The sequence below is a fragment of the Sebastes umbrosus genome, chromosome 3 (assembly GCF_015220745.1).
Source record: "Sebastes umbrosus isolate fSebUmb1 chromosome 3, fSebUmb1.pri, whole genome shotgun sequence".
NCBI classification, from domain to species: domain Eukaryota; kingdom Metazoa; phylum Chordata; class Actinopteri; order Perciformes; family Sebastidae; genus Sebastes; species Sebastes umbrosus.
Window position 1 is genome coordinate 19,268,011 of NC_051271.1, and position 18,779 is coordinate 19,286,789.

General features: G+C 42.2%; 1 protein-coding gene across 4 annotated transcripts in view; it reads right to left on the reverse strand.

Moving 5' to 3' along the window:
- The window catches only part of LOC119484813 (protein sidekick-1-like), a 291,651-nt gene that overhangs the window by 141,113 nt on the left and 131,759 nt on the right, over positions 1-18,779 (reverse strand). For 3 of the 4 annotated variants that reach the window (XM_037763916.1, XM_037763915.1, XM_037763914.1), the window contains exon 5: positions 7,715-7,848. In XM_037763916.1, the coding sequence (XP_037619844.1) occupies positions 7,715-7,848 (134 nt within the window). Of the gene's footprint in view, positions 1-3,995; positions 4,100-7,714; positions 7,849-18,779 lie in introns of those variants that run through there. The other variant, XM_037763917.1, reaches the window with a different exon arrangement.

Below are 18,779 nucleotides of genomic sequence, written 5' to 3' on the forward strand. Positions count from 1 at the left end.
AGCTAAACAGTGCACTACAAGATGATTCTGAAAACATTTGAGGCAAGAAATAGGCATTAACGTAACATAATATTAATAAATATTTGATCAGCGTTGCCTAGTTTGACCATTTGGTCAGAGTTCGCGAGTGATTGACAGCCGGCTCTCATAGACGGCAGATGGACAGCAGACCTCAGATCAGCTCTTACTGCTTGTTTTCCTTCGATCTGTGAAATCTTGCAGATGCCGTTAGGAGCACCAGAGGACACAGAGGCACATGATTTTTTTTCAGGTTACCTGTTTCATGTACTAATGTCATGATATAGCGTTTTATAATAATAACTTTGTTTAATCATATTTGCTCCAATCTCGCCTACTTCAGCGTTAAGGGGAGACTCATGGGTACCCATAGAACCCATTCACATTTCTTAAGGTCAGAGGTCAAGGGACCCCTTCGAAAATGGCCATGGCAGTTTTTTCCTCGCCAAATTTAGTGTAAATTTGAAGCATTATTTATTCTCCTTCGTGACAAGCTATTATGACATGGTTGGTACCAATGGATTCATATAGACAGTTTTATATGATGCCAATATCTTCACTCTAGCTTTAAAACTGAGCCCGCCAAATCCAAAAATTGCAAGTTGCGTAAATGTGTAAAAGAAATTAGTGGCGTTAAAGCTAATTGGCCTTAACGCGTTAACTTTGACAGCCCTAGTGTGTATATGTGACACCGTATGCGAGTCTGGGTTATCTGGAGGTCAGCGGAGTCAGATGCTACACGAGTCTATTCTTCAGCTCCTGACAAAGGCCACTCTGTCACTGCTCAGGGCCGCGGGGCGACAAGCCTTGCTTGATGGAGGCAGGGGGTTGAAAAAAGGATAAACGGGAGAAATGGAGTGATGTAAAATGGCAGACACCAGGGGAGTCTCCGACAGGAGGCGTAATCAAACTCAGACAGGCTCTCTTCCAATCACCAAGCCGAGGTAATCAAACTCAGACTCCCACACCCTCCTCAACACACATGCAATGATTAAGGTTATGAAAGGTTACAAGGTTGCTTTACAATGCATTTATACACTTGGAGTAAATCCGTCCCTTAGCTCTCTCTTCCACACTCTCCTCTGCGTCGCTGCCTCCTCTCTGCTTTGTGATAGCTCTTCTTTATATTTGCACTCTATTCAGCTACCTCACTGTTTACAGTACTTGAGAGAATAACTGCCTGCTGATCGTCTGTTCTTTATTCAGCAGAATCAAATTTATGACTCAAATCATTAATGTGCAGAACTATGAAGTCTCAAAGACAAGCTGGAAATTTTCAAACAACTTCTGCCATCTTTCTTGTGTTCAAGAGAACTTATTCCTAGAAACTTTGTAGAAAGTTTGCATTGACTGCTGCCTTACAGTAATTATGCAGGTACAGTATGTGGAGCATTTTAAAGGGGAACTACGCAGATTTTATTCATCAAGATCAGTTCACTAGTCATGGAAAATGTAATCTCTATAAACAGATTCTGCAGTCAAATGTAGAATCTGCAGGCAACAGATGTTCTGATTTACTTTTGTAGTCCGAGTATAACCAATCATGTTCGAGCTGGCTTTGGTGGAATGCAGGCAAACAGTCCGTGTGGAGAGCAACAGAGTCGGAACCCATTGGCAGAAAAGCAATCTCGGAGTCCATCGGCTATCGTCTGACGATGATTCCGCTTTATATTGATTTAAAATTAGCTTGTAAACTGGCTACTTCTGAAACAATCCGGTCGTACGCGTCGTCTCTCAACTTCAATTCCAGTGTAGCCAAAGAACGCTTATTGCCAAGAAGTGAAAGTAAATTGTTTGTTCCATTGCAACATCAGCGCCCAGCAGCAAAGCTACGCTTCTGCCATTTTGGACTGAAAGCGACTGCCGGACGCCAGTAAAACGTCCGCCTAAAAAGTGCAATACAAAAGTAAAACAAAATTATTTCTATTCTATTGTCATATTCTACCAAAATGACCTGTGTTGAACAATAAATATAAAAAGCGATTTTAGTCCAAAATGGCGACAGTGGCTGTTTTGTCTCTTTGCTTCTATACTCTTTGGTATCACGTCTCAAGTTGCTAATCGGACTGTAAAAGATGAGCAGCACACAGAAAAGGAAGTCTTGGTCCGGATATCCGCTGGCAGAAATATGAAATATAGCCCCTTGCCCCCAGAGGCTTATCTGTTGTCAGACCATAGTCGATGGGTTCAGACATTGTGGGAAGTGCTACTCAGCCTGTGAAAAGTTACAGTAGTAAAACGTTTTCTGTGGTTCTAGAGGGGGCTTTGTCAATCCTGAGTGACGTCACCAAGGTCATCTCTGCTTGGCTTTGGAGAAAAAAGTGTTACAAAGTGGTATTATAGAATTTGAAAGATGTGAGCATTTACGCGGCAGCAAGGCTCTAACGACAAGATGCAATCAATTGCATTTAGGGACTAAAAGTCATGGCATCTTGGCCTCTACTGCATCGATTTACAAAAAAATAAAAAATCTGTTTTGCAAGTCCCCAAACTTCATGGAAGTGAAACCGCTGGAGTGAAGTACTCTTTTCAAAAGGAAGCACTCGGTAAGCTGTGCTTCTGTGTGTGCACGTGATTTTCTCAGCTATTTTTGCAGTTCAGCAATCATTAACAAGTGTGACATTACCGTCTTCTCTATAGAAAAGATAAAGGCAGCTGATCAACTATTGAGCCCAAAGCTGAGATAGCATTTAAAGTGCTACACAGTAATTATATCAGCATATATGCGTCTGCCACAATCTCCTACCCTCTCTGTCTTCTCGTCTCTTACTCTGCCTTCTGTTCTTTTCTCCTGCATACCCTGCACGCCCTCCCCTCTATATCCATACATTCATGCGGGATCATAACGTCTTTATCTTGGGTTGTCTGAGGTCTCAAGCCGTTTTGTCTGTACATGATATACAGAGTGTTTTTCCGGGCATGTGTCTTTTGCATGTGTACAGTGTGTGTGTGTGTGTGTTCTCTCCAGTGACTCTTCTCTTTGGGGATATTTTGCAGCTCTAATGGTCTGATGTATAAATCTACAAAGACCTCCACCGCTGTGAACTGAAGAGAAGCACACTCACATGCCCACACTCTTCTGGGCAACAGGGAGACTGACTGCTGTTTTGATTGACAGGCTGAGGTGTGTGTGTGTGTGTTAAAGAGAGACAGAAGGGGGAGAGATGATAGCAGGTAAGCATGGAGCTTAATTAATTGGAGAAGGGATCCTCATCTTCTGTCACTAACAGAAACACCCTGAGGCCATTAGAACTCTCTTTCTTTCTAATGCAAAAATACACAAGTGTATACTGTGACTAATTGACCAGATCTGCACCTTGAATGTGACCCTCCCTCCCCAGAGTGGCTGTGTTGATGTGATTCGTTATGTTGATTAACTTGATATTTAGACACCTTGTACAGCACATGTTCTTCTTTGAATATTTAAGATTCATCTTCTATCAATCTGTCATGCTCAATATGCAGTGATAACTGACTGCAAACGTCCTCTGTAACACCATATGTTGCCGGCGGTGATAATAAAAAAAAGCTCCAGGAGCTGTTTATTTTAGAGGCGGGCTGTTCTTCCACTGATTACAGTGTGCGACCTCTCACCAAGCTGTTGAGCTGCTATCAATTGTGGCTGTTCTAGCTCGACCATGGATGACAGTTAGTGCTTTTATTCTCAGCAGTCTAGGCCACACTTACAGGATAGTGGTCAGGGACATGCAGATAATGGATCTGTCAAGTAGGCAGGTCACACAGCTGGCTGGGTACCACTTTTCTCGGCTCTTACAGGCTTTATGGATTAGCCAAAAGATTTTGAGTGTCAATCTTCACACAGCACAGATGTGACAAGCAGGTCTTCTAAATGTGACTGCATCTTAAGTGTTAATGCCTGTGCTTGTGTGCAAGAGCTACACAAAGAGCTTTCTCCACCAGCAGTCCTGACAATAACAGGTTGTTGGTCATATTCTCAGTCTACATCAGTGACTCACTTCATTAATTCTTCTTTTCTGCCTCTTTCTCTACCAATCCTCTTTCTCTTGTTCTTCTCTGTTGAGCACAACGCTCAAATCAAAGTAAGAGCGTGGAAGAATGGGAAATAGGTATCTCATTTATTCTGGTGAATTTCTGCAAAGAAAGAGACAACATTTTTAGAAATAGAAAATTTGACTGACAGCTATGAACTTCTGTCTTCAGATCTTGTACAGGCTGCTTAATGGAATGGAAAAGTGAAAAGAGGGGAGACAGGAAATGGAGGGAGTCAGAGATAGGACAGGAAATGTAACAAAAAAAAGAGAGGAGAACAAAAAACACAATTTGCATGAGTCCATTCACATGTTTCGTGTGCCGGCGGTCAGTTAACCTGTTGAACTGCTCATCACTTCAGTTTAATCTCATTTGCACAAAATTGACTGCTAGCAAACCTTGACTGATCTCTATCTTTAATAGGCCCAGGCTGCTGCTCAGTGCGTACACTCAATACAGGCATCTTTTCAATCCAAATTAATCATCTACTATTGATTTTTTTTATTGGTTTTTCTTGCATTCTCATCTTGCAGTGTAATCAGTGTAGTTTGCTATGTTGCGGATACATGTAATATGATCCAAACACATTCACATCTGCAACACCTTCTCCATTTCCAAAACCAACCAACTGGAGGAGGGGCTGTTAAAGGTGCTATAAGCGAGGTTCAGAGCAATTCTATTGCCTCCACACAGCTCTCAACATGGCGACGGCTGAGCCAGCAGCTCGCAGCTAACAGCGCTAACAATGAAAACAAGAGCAACACTGCCGACAGAGCTAATAGTGTTAACCTGAGGGGGAACCGGAGAGTGGGTGCTACGCTTCTGTGAAGACGCTGTTGGTCGGGACAGCGTTATCAGCTGTAACCGCCGTTATACAAAACACCGGCACATTCGGGTAGTCCCCAACCTGGGATTTATCACACTGACAGTGAATATTCACTGATCATATCTCAGTGTGAAAGCCTCTCTCCTGTGACAGTGAGTTTCTTTCCCCCAAACGGGAGCGCGGCCTCGGCGATGCCGCATCGCTGGTCTGGTCTATAGCTTGGAGCCATAAAGACTCTCTATTATAACTTTTTTAGGACCCGTCAGGGGAACAAATCTAAGATCAGCGTTTTTTAATTTATTGTTGGTGCAACAGAATACCTAGCAACTGTTTGGAATAACGTTAATATTATCAACGGTTTGTTTAAAGTAGACGTGTTTCAAATTCTTCTGTTTACTCTGTTATCATCTCTGAGGGACACAGGATTGTTTTCCCCCCAAAAGGGGGCGTAGTCATGCGAGCCTACTCTGGATGAAGTATTGCTGGTCAGATGCGTGGCACGCTCACATGCACGAAAAGGCACGCGTGGCCGGCCCAGCTATGTCAATAAAGCACGGAGAACCTTGCATTACAACACACACAGAGAGAGAGTGACTTCATTCTCTGCTCAGGTAGACATTACTCCTCTATATCTTTACAAAGCAAATAGCTGTTTGCTGCTATATTAATTCTCTGGAAATCGTATAGAGAACCACTAAAGGTTTAATATGGAGGATTGACTTAGAAAATAAAGCAAGAAGAAATAAATTTCCGTGTTTCATTGTTTGTTTTTGTCCTTTCTCTTTCTCATCTTGCTCTTTGCATCGTTTCGACTTTTTCATTTGTCCTCCAGTTTTTATTTAATCCCTCTTTCCTCCATTCCTCTCCAATCTCAATAACAAGTAACTGAATCAAACATGCTGCTTTATAGCGAAGGATATTTACCCGAGAAAATGTTTATAGTAGAAAATACACACTGATAAACAGCAACAAACAAACACACATGCGCACACAGACGTTTATGGCCGAAGACTGATCAGTGAAGCCTAACTATACCCTTACGATTCCTAAAAAACGCCCAAGGGAGTACTCCACTCTGACAGCTGTAACAAGGTACTGTGCGTATATTTATGTGATTGTGTGTGTGTCTGTGTGTGTGTGTGTGTGTTAGTGTGCGTGCATTTGTGACAAAGGATGCCAAAGGATACAACCCTGTAAAGAGAATCTAATTAAAACTCTATACAGCCACGAGGGACAGAGTGCTCCCTCTCTCCCCCCTCCTCCTCCTCTCATTTAACCATAGCGAACACTTCAGCTGAAGGACTGTTAGACAGTAGAGTCTATCCTCTGGCCTCCAAGGAGAGGCGATATAGAGAGAAGGACATAAAGTGATTCAGCGATAAAGGCCCTGACTGAGGCAGGAACACAGAGGGAGAAGCAAAACATTCACCAAACTGTGAATCAGTTCTTGTGAGCGTACCCTATTTCTTCCTAAATGGACACAGGGCTGCACGCCATTCACCAACATTCACTAATCAAAAACAGTTAATTAATTCAGGATTTTTTCAATTAAAATGGAGCTTGCATGACTTAACCCTTGTATTTAACACACTCATATCAACAGGCAATGAAAAACTCTGATTTTAATATTTTAAAAAAACAAAACAAGAGTCTGTAAACACCAATAGATAGCCAGCGATATCTCCATCAACACTGGCATCCCAGATTAAGGCTATGATAACCTACTTATTGTAAAGAGTTGTAAAAAGTTGCGTTCCAACAGCTGGTCCCATTTTGGACCCATTTCCAGATTGGTAAAACTCGTATCAAAGATCAAAAATGCAGTGCAGTCAATGAGCCGCAGCCTATAAAGGCCCGCTGTGGACGACATGCTTGACTCAGTCCACAGAGTCCTGGAACCCCGCCTCCGCGGCTACATGGAGTGCTTTATTCAAAGTTTATTAATATCAAACACGTTGTATGTCCAAATTGCACCAAATTCAACGCTGCACTCTCTTGGGTCCCCAGCAATAAACACACCAAGAGTGAAGTAGATCGTATGAACGGTTCTCCAGATAAGGGAAGGACACACACACACTTAAAGACAGAGATTCCTTGCTTTATAGTTAGATATCTCATCTCTCCTCGGCCTTTATTAACATCAATGTGCAAAACACTCAGGTAAGAAGGTCTCTCATATTTAGCCGGATGATGATTCTTTCTTTTGCTGCTTTTACCACTTAGCATCACTATACAATCATGATTGGACAGTGTTATTTTGTAGTTTAACAAGACTACCTGATTGTTGAGTCTTCTCTGATGAAACGATCTATCTGTGTCACGCCAATTTCAGTTGTTGGAATCTCCCAGTTAAACTTCCATTCATATGATATCAATAATTTAAGCTTCTCATCTCAATGAGCCTCCAGTATAAAGTTGATTACATCAGCTTTTCTAATGTGTTAGATATTTAATCAACAGTCACGTCCTCTGCTGCTCATCTCATTAGCAGGTTGTATCTACGGGTTGTCAACAGTAATTACGTCACCACTCAAACTGCCTTGTGAGCCAACAAATAGTGCGGATTTCAACTGAATCTTTGAGTTTTAGATGTTTTAGCAAACTGGATTCAAATGCCATCAAATCCCAACTCTGCTGATAACACGGAGAACCAAATTAAGCTCCCCAAAAGCCTAAAAAAGGTGAAGCAAAGTCAAATAAGCAGCAATTTCTGAAAGACTGAAAATCTTCTAATCCACAATCAGTCGTATTTGATTATGGAATAAACTAAGCTTCATCGTGAGATTTAAATATGCTGCACCATGTTAATAAGCAGTGCTGTTTGATATTACACCCAAACCTTTTAGAAAGTTATTTTACCTGAGATGCTCAGGTAGACGGCGGGACTTGTCACATTCTCTCCAGTCATCTCGTTCACCGCCTCTACGTAGTAACGTCCAGCGTCCGCCGCAGTGGTTGCCAAGACGACCAGCTGATTGTCCAAAGTGATTGCACTAGTTGGGCACAAACACAACACACAAGAGATTAGAAAGCAAAATAACAACAACCAAAAGCAAAACGTGCCTCCTTCTAGCGTTGCTCCGTCTCAGACGAGTACACTGCTCAAACTAAGACTCTGACAAGAGGAGAGTATTTGGTACATGGATCATTTAGAATTCATAAGGGGGGGAAGGAAACATTGAATACATTCATCAGAAAGGAAAGAGGATTCGGAGAGCTTAAATAAATCTCTCCTCCTGTCTCAGATTGATATGTGGCTCATTTTGTGTCTCTTTCATTCTTTTGGCCATTCCCGTTGTTTGTGTATTGTCTTCTGTTCTCCCTTCTTTACACTGATCCATCCTCATTTCCCCACGTAGCAGCAGCAATCAATACAGCACAAACATACAACACACAATCACAAACACACGATATCTAACGCTGTTCTCACATGAGCACACAGAGATAAGAAACAATCACAAACAGACTTTGTGCTGCTGCTGTTTGTCAGGGGAGCATTATAGGACGAGTTGATTTTGGAGGGAGACGGTGATGGAGAGGAGAGCGGGAGGGAGTCGAGGAGGGTAAAAAATATATCCGTGGAGCTCCGATTTCCATGTGTTTGAACTCGTGTGTCTGACACAGATGCCGCCAGGCAGGAAGCGCAGGTTGATGTTTTTAGTGATGCTACTTGTGTTTTCAGCATGTCAGTGAATCTCCCAATATTCTAACCTGAGAGCTGACACTGAAATAAAATCAATATGACCAAAGGGAGAATAAAGCACATTAAAGTGAGATGATAGTCTTTTATTCTTATAGACTCCGTCTGATTCTGTGCCCCCGCAACACAGTACACTACATACCGTATGCTGTGTTAAGATTGTGAAGCCCTGCAAGACAAACTTGTGATTTGAGGCTACATAAATAAAAAATAATAGAAGAAAACGCACAGAAAAGGAGTGTGCTTAGATCCGGGGAGACGTCATTTTGAAAAAAAAAAACATCTGCAAGTGTATGCGTTTGTAAGATGTGTGTGTTTTTCTGTGAGCATTGTTTAGCAGTGCTGAACTGGCAGCAATGTGTGCTTCCCAAACCAGATCTGCACAGTGCCAGTTGGGTTTGGTTTACACTCCATTTCAATTCTGCATACAAAACAGCACATGCCACTTTATGCCGACCTGAATCAACACCATACCACGTGTACCGACAACAAGCCAAGTCCAAAGTCAGAGCCCTGGGTTAATGGGGAGGTCCGTGCCAAACTTAACGCATGGACCGACACTTACAGGAAATCCAGGTGTGCAGAGAGCTATTACAGCAGTGGCAGCGCAAAGAGACACTACAGGGACAAAGTGGAGTCTAACGACCAGGGCTCCAACACCAGAGACATGGGCTGGACTAAGAAACATCAGTTTACAAGAGTTAAACCAGCAGTGCTGAGGTAATGTCTAGATCTCTCACAGATGATCTGAACACCTACCCACTTCTATGCACACTTTGAGATCAACTCTTCCTGACTCACTGTATCCACTTCATTTTGCATGCTGGCCAAATGGATCAACTGACGACACCATCCCCCTTGCCCTCCACACTGGCCTCTCTCACCTCGACCAGAGGAACACGTATGTGAGAATGATGTTCAAAGGCTATAGTTCAGCATTCATCAATCATTCAATCAATGATCGTTGTCAGCGACGAGACTGTCTACAGAGAGGAGGTCAGAGCTGTGACCTCTTGGTGCCGGGACAACCTCAATCTCACCGTCAGCAAAATGAAGGAGCTGATTGTGGACTACATGAAGAGACATGGAGAAAGACACGCCCCTTTCTCTATCAACGGGACTATAGTTGAGAGAGTCAGCAACTTCAAGTTCCTCTGGGTTCACGTCAATGAGGACCCGATCTGGACTCATCACACAGACACCATCACCAAGACTGCAAGACAGCGGCTCTTCTTCCTCCGCAGTCTGAGGAGGTTCAATATGGACTCCAGGATACTCTGTATGGCAGTTGCACCGCCCTCAACTTTAAAGCTCTACAGAGGGTGGTGAAAACTATTCAGCACATTGCTCAAAACTTATGCAAAATTTTGACGAGGAAAAACTTTTGTAACTTTTTGAATCGATTGACAGCCCTGATCTTAGCCCTATATTTGAACTTGCACTTTTATGTCTTAGATTTCTCATTTTGCTTTTTTACTTACACGATTTTCTTTCTTTTATACGCATTTAATGAGCATTGTTGGAGGTGAGATCCAAGATTTTCATTGAAAACGCCTGCGTCACTCTAATTGTTGTGCATATAACAATAAAGAACTTGAAATAGAAAAGGCACCTTACCGTCTTTGCCAACACTTTAAAGCTGGGAAAAGATTTAATTAAAGTTTACCACAGCATCTTGACTACCTGCTGCTATTTGATTATCAGATGAGAGGGATTTAGTGTCATGGCTGCCACCTCATGTGCCGCCTACACTCCATTCAGGTGGTGCTGCAGAGTTATAAACGGCATGTTGTTGCTGGCACAACCAAATTGAGCCCAACCAAATATGATCAACCATTATCCACAGCTTGGAGGTGATTATGTTGATGCACCCATGAACATGAGATCATGATAACATGGAGTTATCTGTATGTGCAACACATGACGATCGGAACTACTGATTGAACTACATATTGATTGAGGAGAGGAGAGGAGAGAGCGTGGGGCTGTTTGACACACACTCCCACAAACACACATTCACACACTGACAGAATTCTCCAGGTCTAATTTTATTCAGTGTGATTTCCCAGGAGAACATCCACAAGAGCCCGAGCCTCAACCCCAACACTGACACTCTATTTGTGTGAGTGTATGTTGCTTTGTGTGTGCATGTATGTGTGTGTCGCCACTCAACCGCATCTCACCGCCTGAAATAGAGGTCTTAAGCAAACCTTTCTCCTGCTCTCTCCGACTTGTTCCACAGTGAGGAGAGATTCTGCATCCTCGCCGAGGTCTGTAGCTCAATTTATGGCTGTTAAGCTCATTAACTGCACTGACCAGCCCGTTTTATCACATCTGTTTTACCCAGCACATGCTGATTAATAGACGGTGAAGGCATGCTTCCACTTGCCTATAGTGTCTGAGGAAGGAGAGAGCCTGGGAGGTTCGAGGGAATCTAAATCCACCAAGTTATTAACAGTCCGAGGAGCTCAGTGGGCGGGTGCGAGAAAGCAGTAAGGCCAATTAAGATAGCATATTAACGTCTGAACATTTGTTGAGTTGAAAGTCTTTTTTCATGTAGTATTTTTCCTCATTTACATACGATGTACTATTTACATGTGAAATGACTTGTGAAGACACTGGCTGGCGGCTACAGCGATTTGCTTTACGCTTTCATTTGATCCAAATTGGGAGGTCTCAGGCTTGCTTTGTCATATAATAACTTTTTTATATCGAAAAAGGAATTAAATGAAATATGCCAATAAGAAGTCAGGCAGCAGAGATTAGAGGACCTAAAGTCACATGGATTTCCCCTCAAAAATAATAAAACGTTCTGAGTAGCTGGAGGGTGGTTAGACAATCTCATCCAAAGAGCTACAATATAGTCGGACACACACGCAGGCATATTAATAGGCGCGCACATGAGCTGCTTACGCACGTCTTTTCATTCTAACTGAATTGCGATTAGTTGAGATTTAATATAACATAAACTCAACATGCGACTTTCTGCTCTCTTTTACATTTAATTAAACTGGACAAAATTGTTCTGGCTCTTTTAATTAAAGACAAACTCGATTGTAAAACAGTGCATGACTCTGCATGCTTATGTGTGTGTTGTGTTTGACAGTCTATCCCCAGGCAGAAGAGGGAAATTAAAATACAGTAATCAGCTACGTCCTATTCCCCTCTCCTTGTGCATTCCTCTCTGTATCCCTCATCCCAGCTCAAACAATAAAAAACAGTCTCTCTGCCTCTTTCTCTTATAGCCCATTTTCCATTCTCCCTCAGATTACAATCTGCACATTTCTTTCTTGGTTTCATCCAATTTTCTTTGCGTTTTTTCCTTCTCTATCTTTCTCACTATCCTCCCCCCTGACTCCATACAACTGTCCTGTCTTACCTCCCCTCTTCTCCCCCCATGACTCTTTTGAACCAAAGCACCAAGCCAGATTGGTCTTTCATTAAGTGTCTGTCCCCAAGACTCATTTAATAAACACTCTCGGGTGTCCGCATCGCAAGGCTGACTGCTGAACACACACACACACACACACACACACACACACCAACACACACACACACAAACACACACATGCAAGTGTGCCAAGAGCTAATTAGCACAAACATGTTGCAGGCCAGAGGATGAGTGAGCGAGTCCCCGCAAGTGTGTGTTTTTTTTTTTTTACATCTAAGTGCGTCTAAGAGTGTGTGTTGGGTTTGGGGACTGTCTCTCCTGCCAACAGAGCCCTCGGCCCTGTCTGCCCTCCCTCTCCATCTCTGATAGGCAGCGAGCCACCTTCTTAAACCACACTGCGTCTGACATACAGACAGCAGGGCAGGAGGAGGGACACTCCACTGTAAACCAAGTCCAGACAGCTTGCTTTCTGGCAGCTTCATCTCCAAAGCAAGTGCCAGCCAGCCACCCACACATTACACTGCACACATACACACACACCTTCTCACACAGGTACTCACACAGTCGGGAGCATTCACTGTCCCTTGCAGCCGTTTTAACCGGATGTTTGCTTTGGCGTTTAAGTCAGTGGACACATGAATACACTCTCTGTTGGACTGATTTATAGTTAACGTACGCAGGTTCGTACCTGCTGAATGCTATATTATGTGTGTGTGTGAGTGTGTGTATGTGTGTGTGTGTGTGTGTGTGTGTGTGTGGACCTATATAAATCCTTCTCAAACTTAGGATTTTGTTATAACAACTTCACACCGGGTTGAGGTATTCAAATTTTTTAAGCATTCCTGCTCTCCAAATTGCCTGTCAGCCTGAGTTGTGGTGTGGTATCCTCTATCCCAAAGTAATTGGTAACTATAAAACTCTGCTGCAGAGAGGGCATTGTTTTCAATGCGGAGAGGAGGGGAAAGCTTCTCTACCATATACATCAATATATGCTATGATAGCTTTTTTTGTTGGCTTGTGTTTTTCTTTGTCTGCACAACTGCAAACAAAAGCTGACATAAAAAAACACACACAGTGAAGCCACTAATTGCTGTATAAGCATTACCATAACAAGTCATCCTTATTAGTAAAACTATTATTTGTTGTTCTTTTAATTTCATTGCTTTACAGACCCTTAATGTGGGTGGAAATTCATTGGTGGCTTGTTGTTAACCTTTCAATCCAGAGAAAGTAAAAACAATACACACTTCTTGTGATCTCATTGCTCTCTATTAGGATAAATGTGCAAGTCATCCATCAAGAATTTAAATTCTTATTCATATTATGTAAAATAAGATTAAAAAACTAGATTACCGCCTTACCACCTCCACCAACCAGTCAAGTAGCAGTTTACATCCATGTCCGTCCAAAATGTCATCACTTCATCATTGATCCTACTAGATATTTGTGTGAAATTGTCATCATTACATTTATTGAGCTACGGCCGAAAAGGTGTTTTGTGAGGTCACAGTGACCTTTGACCATCAAAATTGAGTGAGTTCATCCTTGAGTTCAAGTGGACGGACGGACGGACGGACAACCCGAAAACATAATGCCTCTGGCCGCGGTTATCGCAGGCGCGGAGCAGTGGGCTACCCCCGGGTCTGAGAAGTGAAGCCAATGTGGAAGTGTCTTACACTTGCATTCTTTCTAATAGCCAGCAGGGGGCGACTCCTCTGGTTGCAAAAAGAGGTCTGATTGTATAGAAGTCTATGAGAAAATGACCCTACTACTCACTTGATTTATTACCTCAGTAAACTTTGTAAACATGAGTTTATGGTCTCAATCGCTAGTTTCAAGTCTTCTTCAATACAGCATGATGTTCATTTAGTAAATTATGGTCCCATTTAGAGTCAAATAGACCATAAAGCAGGGGATGCTTTAGGGCGGGGCTATCTAGTGATTGACAGGTCGCTACTATGGCATTGTCCAGTCTGGGAGTTGTCTGTGTTTTCGTCTTACAACTTTAACCCTTTCACAGTGTGTTTTTAGTTCATGAAAGTTAATCATAACCTTTTTGGTTGCCTAAAGTTGTACTTAGCTCCACCCTCTCGTGTCACTTATGGTTGCAAAAAGACAACATGGTGATGGCCAAAATGCAGAACTCAAGGCTTCAAAACGGCAGTCCAAAAACCAATGGGTGACGTCATGGTGACTACATTCACTTCTTATACACAGTCTATGGCTCGGAGGCATAAATATATATATATACTGTATATTGCAATTCTGCGATAGTTGAGCTTCCAGTGAACACAAAGGTGGTAGTGGAGTAGTTTTCACCAATTTTGGACTCACTCTTTTGGTGGCTGATGGTGATACCAGACAGCCAGTTCCTATTGTGATGCTTGGGGTTCAATTGGGCTCAAGCAGAAGCTGGAGGTCTTAGATGATAATTTCATGTAACAGTACTGAGTGAGGAAAAAAATAGGACTGATCCTGGTGGTGAACAGAGAATAAAATCAATGAAGAGAATTTAACTTTGCCAAATTTCCAACAACAGTTTCATGTAGTTTTGGAAAATGTGATAGATGTGTTTTTGTAATGGGATTAAACAGTCTAACTGAGTTAAGACTGAGAACTGGACCGCTGCCGCTCTTGACATTCTGCTGCCAGCAGCTTGACAGTGACTGATTTTCCATGCATAGTTTAAATGAAGCTATTGTTAACACGGCCTGGGGTTGAAGATTTGTTTTACAGTATATTTGCTGAACATTCTTTAATCCTCTTGCTCAGTCTTAAATGCAATGCCTCAAAAATATCTTTAAGGTAAGTTTGTGATTGCTACAAATGTGAGGAAAAGGTCTAAAAGCTAAATTAAAGTTTGGTCGTATTATTATGTCATTTTTGCAGCTTTAACAGTGTGGGTTGTTCTGTGCAAGACTAAAGAAAGAAGTCTTTTTTTAGAAAGTATTTTGTCTCAAGTCTTAAGAAGGCATGTGGATTTGTTTCTTCTTCCAGAGCAGTACTGTAAGACAGTAATGCCAATCAGTGTGTGATTCTAGTCTTGGGTAGCCCCTCACATGATTGAAACCTGCTGTTATTTTGAAATTGATGGACAGATCTTTTGAAAGACAGCTTAATAACAGACAACAACTAAGTCATTAACGTTTTTGATGCTGTCAAATCTGTTTACATCAATAATGTTGGTAAACTCAGCAGCAAAACTGGACTACATTTTCTACTATGACCAACACAAAAACATTCTAATTTTCTATCTCTAACTCTTCAACTCTTCAACAATAGTATGTTGTTATACCTAAAATGTATGCGGTTCAAAAAGTAAAAGTGGGACTTTATTAATATTGTTAGCCCTTTACGCTGGCCCCCACTAAAATATTTTTTAAATCTTAACAGATGTTGAAAATGTGAAAGACCCCACACATAACAACATGTTATGTTAAATTTAACAGTTTTCTTCCTATAGTGTGTGGTGAGCAACGATTTGGCCAAAACAGCACACCATACACTAACAGATTCATGCACAACAAGAGTCCCAACTAAAAACAAAAACGGAAATCAAGATCAAACATGACTTTAGTGTAAATAAACATGACGGGCAGGAAGAATTAGCGATGTTAGTTTTTGCGCTACTTTATACTGAAAATTCACAAAGGATGGATGGATGAAGTCATGGAGACACGTTAAATAAACACTTGTGTTGTTGCACAAAAAAACAAGTTGGTCCTCTATTTCTGAGGTCCATCTTACTGCTACTTTATGCTTTGCTTTTTGCATTAACTCATGCATTAGCTGCGGCCACAATGACAGCGGTTGTTCTTCCGCTTCAGTCAACTTGGTTCCCAATTGGCTATCGTTCTTTCCCACGTTAACTGCGTCATCGGCTATCCTCTGGGTTCCTTACACACAACAGGATAATATTTACAATTTGAGATTGGTGTAGCCAGGATGTACTTTCGAGCCTATCGGGGATGTAAAAAGCACTCTTCACATATCTTACACCACAGGAATATCTGAAAAGATAATCTTTAGAACCATCACAAAAACGTGGCTTTGCTGACGATTGTCGGGAGGGGGGAATCAGGCCCATAATGGGCTTGATTCTTGTGTAGTGTGTACCCGGCATTATACAGTATTATGTGCCTCATACTGCATCTGGTACTGTTGAAGTTGCTGCTCAGCAGGGTGGTACAGCAGCTTGCCACTACTGGACTGCCATTAGCATCCCTGCTCTAAGACCCATTAAGTGTGCTTCTTGTTCCAAACTTGTTCTAAAAGAATTCCTGAAAACATAAAATGTCACTTAAAAGATAACATATCTGCTGCTCTTTTATCTTGTAATCAACAAAAGGGAGAAAACAAAACATCCACTAAACAACTCCATGTCTCCATAATAAGACTGTTGGAGCTGAACCAAATGACAAGCAATAATGGAAGCAGGCTGCTGATGCATTAAAAATGTGCATCAATTATTTAGAAGGTCTGGATTGTGTCCATCTGTATTTAAATCAAGGCCAAAACATTTTGGGCTACACTAAAATGATAACAGGGAAACACTCATGTGCATTACAGGCACCCGCTGGGCACATCCAACCCCGCGGTCCCAAACCAAACTAAAAGTACGAGGGCTACGTACTTTTGGCCATATCGTGTGCACCCCTCTCACATGTCAAAATTACATTTCAGTCCACACTTTATTAATCGTTCACACTTTATAAAACCAAATCTAAAGTTATTCTCTGTTAATGTCTTAGTTGTGCATGGTGAAGCTTAATGATTTTTCCACTCAGAGAAATACGGCCTGCATACGTGACTGCACATGAGACCAATAAAGAGAGGGTGAACGAGAGGGAAAAAAAGAGAGATGGTAGAGGTTACAACAGTAATGAACACTAATGTGTTTGAGAGAGATTTTAACAGCCCTTTCACTGACTCAGAAAACATTTCCCTACCTTCTGCCCTACACACTCTGCGGCTCTGTGACTTGTAATTAACGCAGTGCCTAAATCACAGTCTTGCTTCCTCAATCACCTTTACAGTTCCTTCAAACGGTCAAACGGACACAGAAAGGGAGACTTTTCTGTGCTCGCTCACCGGCTTGGCCAGTTGCCACTGCCAATAAGTCCCCCATAAAACACACACACACACACACACACAGGCATAGTCATGTGCATACTCAGCCTACGGCCTGCAGTCCAAAAGTAATTGGTGTGTGTGTGTATGCGAGAGAGAGAGCGTTACAGAGGGCTGCTGGACAGACTACGTTTGTTTAATGTCCCCTGGCATGTCCCGAGGGACAGGCAGGGAGAAGTGGAAAGGCATCGGCACAGGAAAGGAAAGCAAAGCGGGGCAAGGGTGAGGTGGAGACAGGAAGAGAGGAGAGGAGAGAGGGATGAGGCAAGATGCTGAGTAAACAGAGGAGGGAGACTCGCTGTTTGTTCAGCTACAGGAGCTCCATGACTCACTTCCTTTCTACCTCTGCTTTACGTCTGTCTGTCGCTTTGTCACCCGTGTGCACACACACAGTCGCTTATTCACGTTAATGCACGCAGAAGAACATTTGCATTTCATGGTACAAATATCTGTCATAACAGGTCGTACATTAAATCTACAGTACAAGACCACATTGTTCTAACAAGGCAGCTGGATGAATGGTAACAATGTGACTGTATGTGTGTGTGTGTGTGTGTGTGTGTGTGCAGCTGAGTGACTGTTGTAGTCCCATTAGGTGGATGGATCTCTAGACGAATGGCTATTATCCTAATTAGCACTAATTATGTCTGCTTCCAATTAACCACACAACTGGCGGTGACTTCTCTCGCTCGTCTTTCCGTCTCACTCTCTCTCTCTCACCGTCTTTCTCTCAGCCGGAGAAACACACCTTGCTCTCAAACACCGTCTCTCGCAGCTGCTCAGCTAAAGAGAGACCAGCTGAACAGAGAGCTGGTAATCTTCACACTTGAAAATAAGCCGTCATTTTCTAATTCTGGTTCATGTGACTGTTTGAACCTGAAATAGAGTGTGGCTCCTGCTTTCTCAACTCTGAATTCTCTCTGTGAAGGTATCTGCGGCCTGGAGTGAAGGAGTATTTGCTTAGTCTTTTTTATGGCTTGTCGGAGCTTATACACAGTAGGAGTTAAATGTTCATGGTTACATGGTTGGATATCTGTTATACTTTATATCGAACTATAAAGCGAGGAATCTATCTGTCTTTCTGTATGTCCTTCGCATATCTCGAGAACCGCTCATCCAATCGACTTCACACTTGGCAGGTGTATCGCTGGGGAACCTAAGGGAGTGCTGTGTCAAATGTGGTGCAATTTGACCAGATGGTGTCGCTATAACAATAAACTTTACGTTATGACCTGTAACTTATGAAGCGTAACTCTCAGAAACAAAATGATTCACCATTTCAAATTGTGTCCAAATCATTTTTTTTTTGCTGCTCCTCCTACAAATTTTGAGCAATCGTCACCAAATTTGGTACAGAACATCTCTGGACCAAGCCAGAAAAAGGTACTTTTTTGGATTGTTGATGTTCCATACAGTTTTGCTCGAAACACTGTGGGCAGGTCTTATAATACGATTTGTGCTATTGCACAAAATGCGGGCTCCGAACAAGCACTGCTCTAGTATGTACTGTATAAAGGCTTATCTCATGTTACAGTGAGAAGAGTGAGCCATTTGAGTTCAGCGGCAACCTCTAGTTAATTGGCCTGGACTAGTTTCATATATTATGGTACATTTTCTGGGAATTCAATTAAGAAACCAATTTCTAGATAATATCCCCAGCTGGGAATGGATGTTTATTTGCTGATTTGGTTAATGAAATTCCT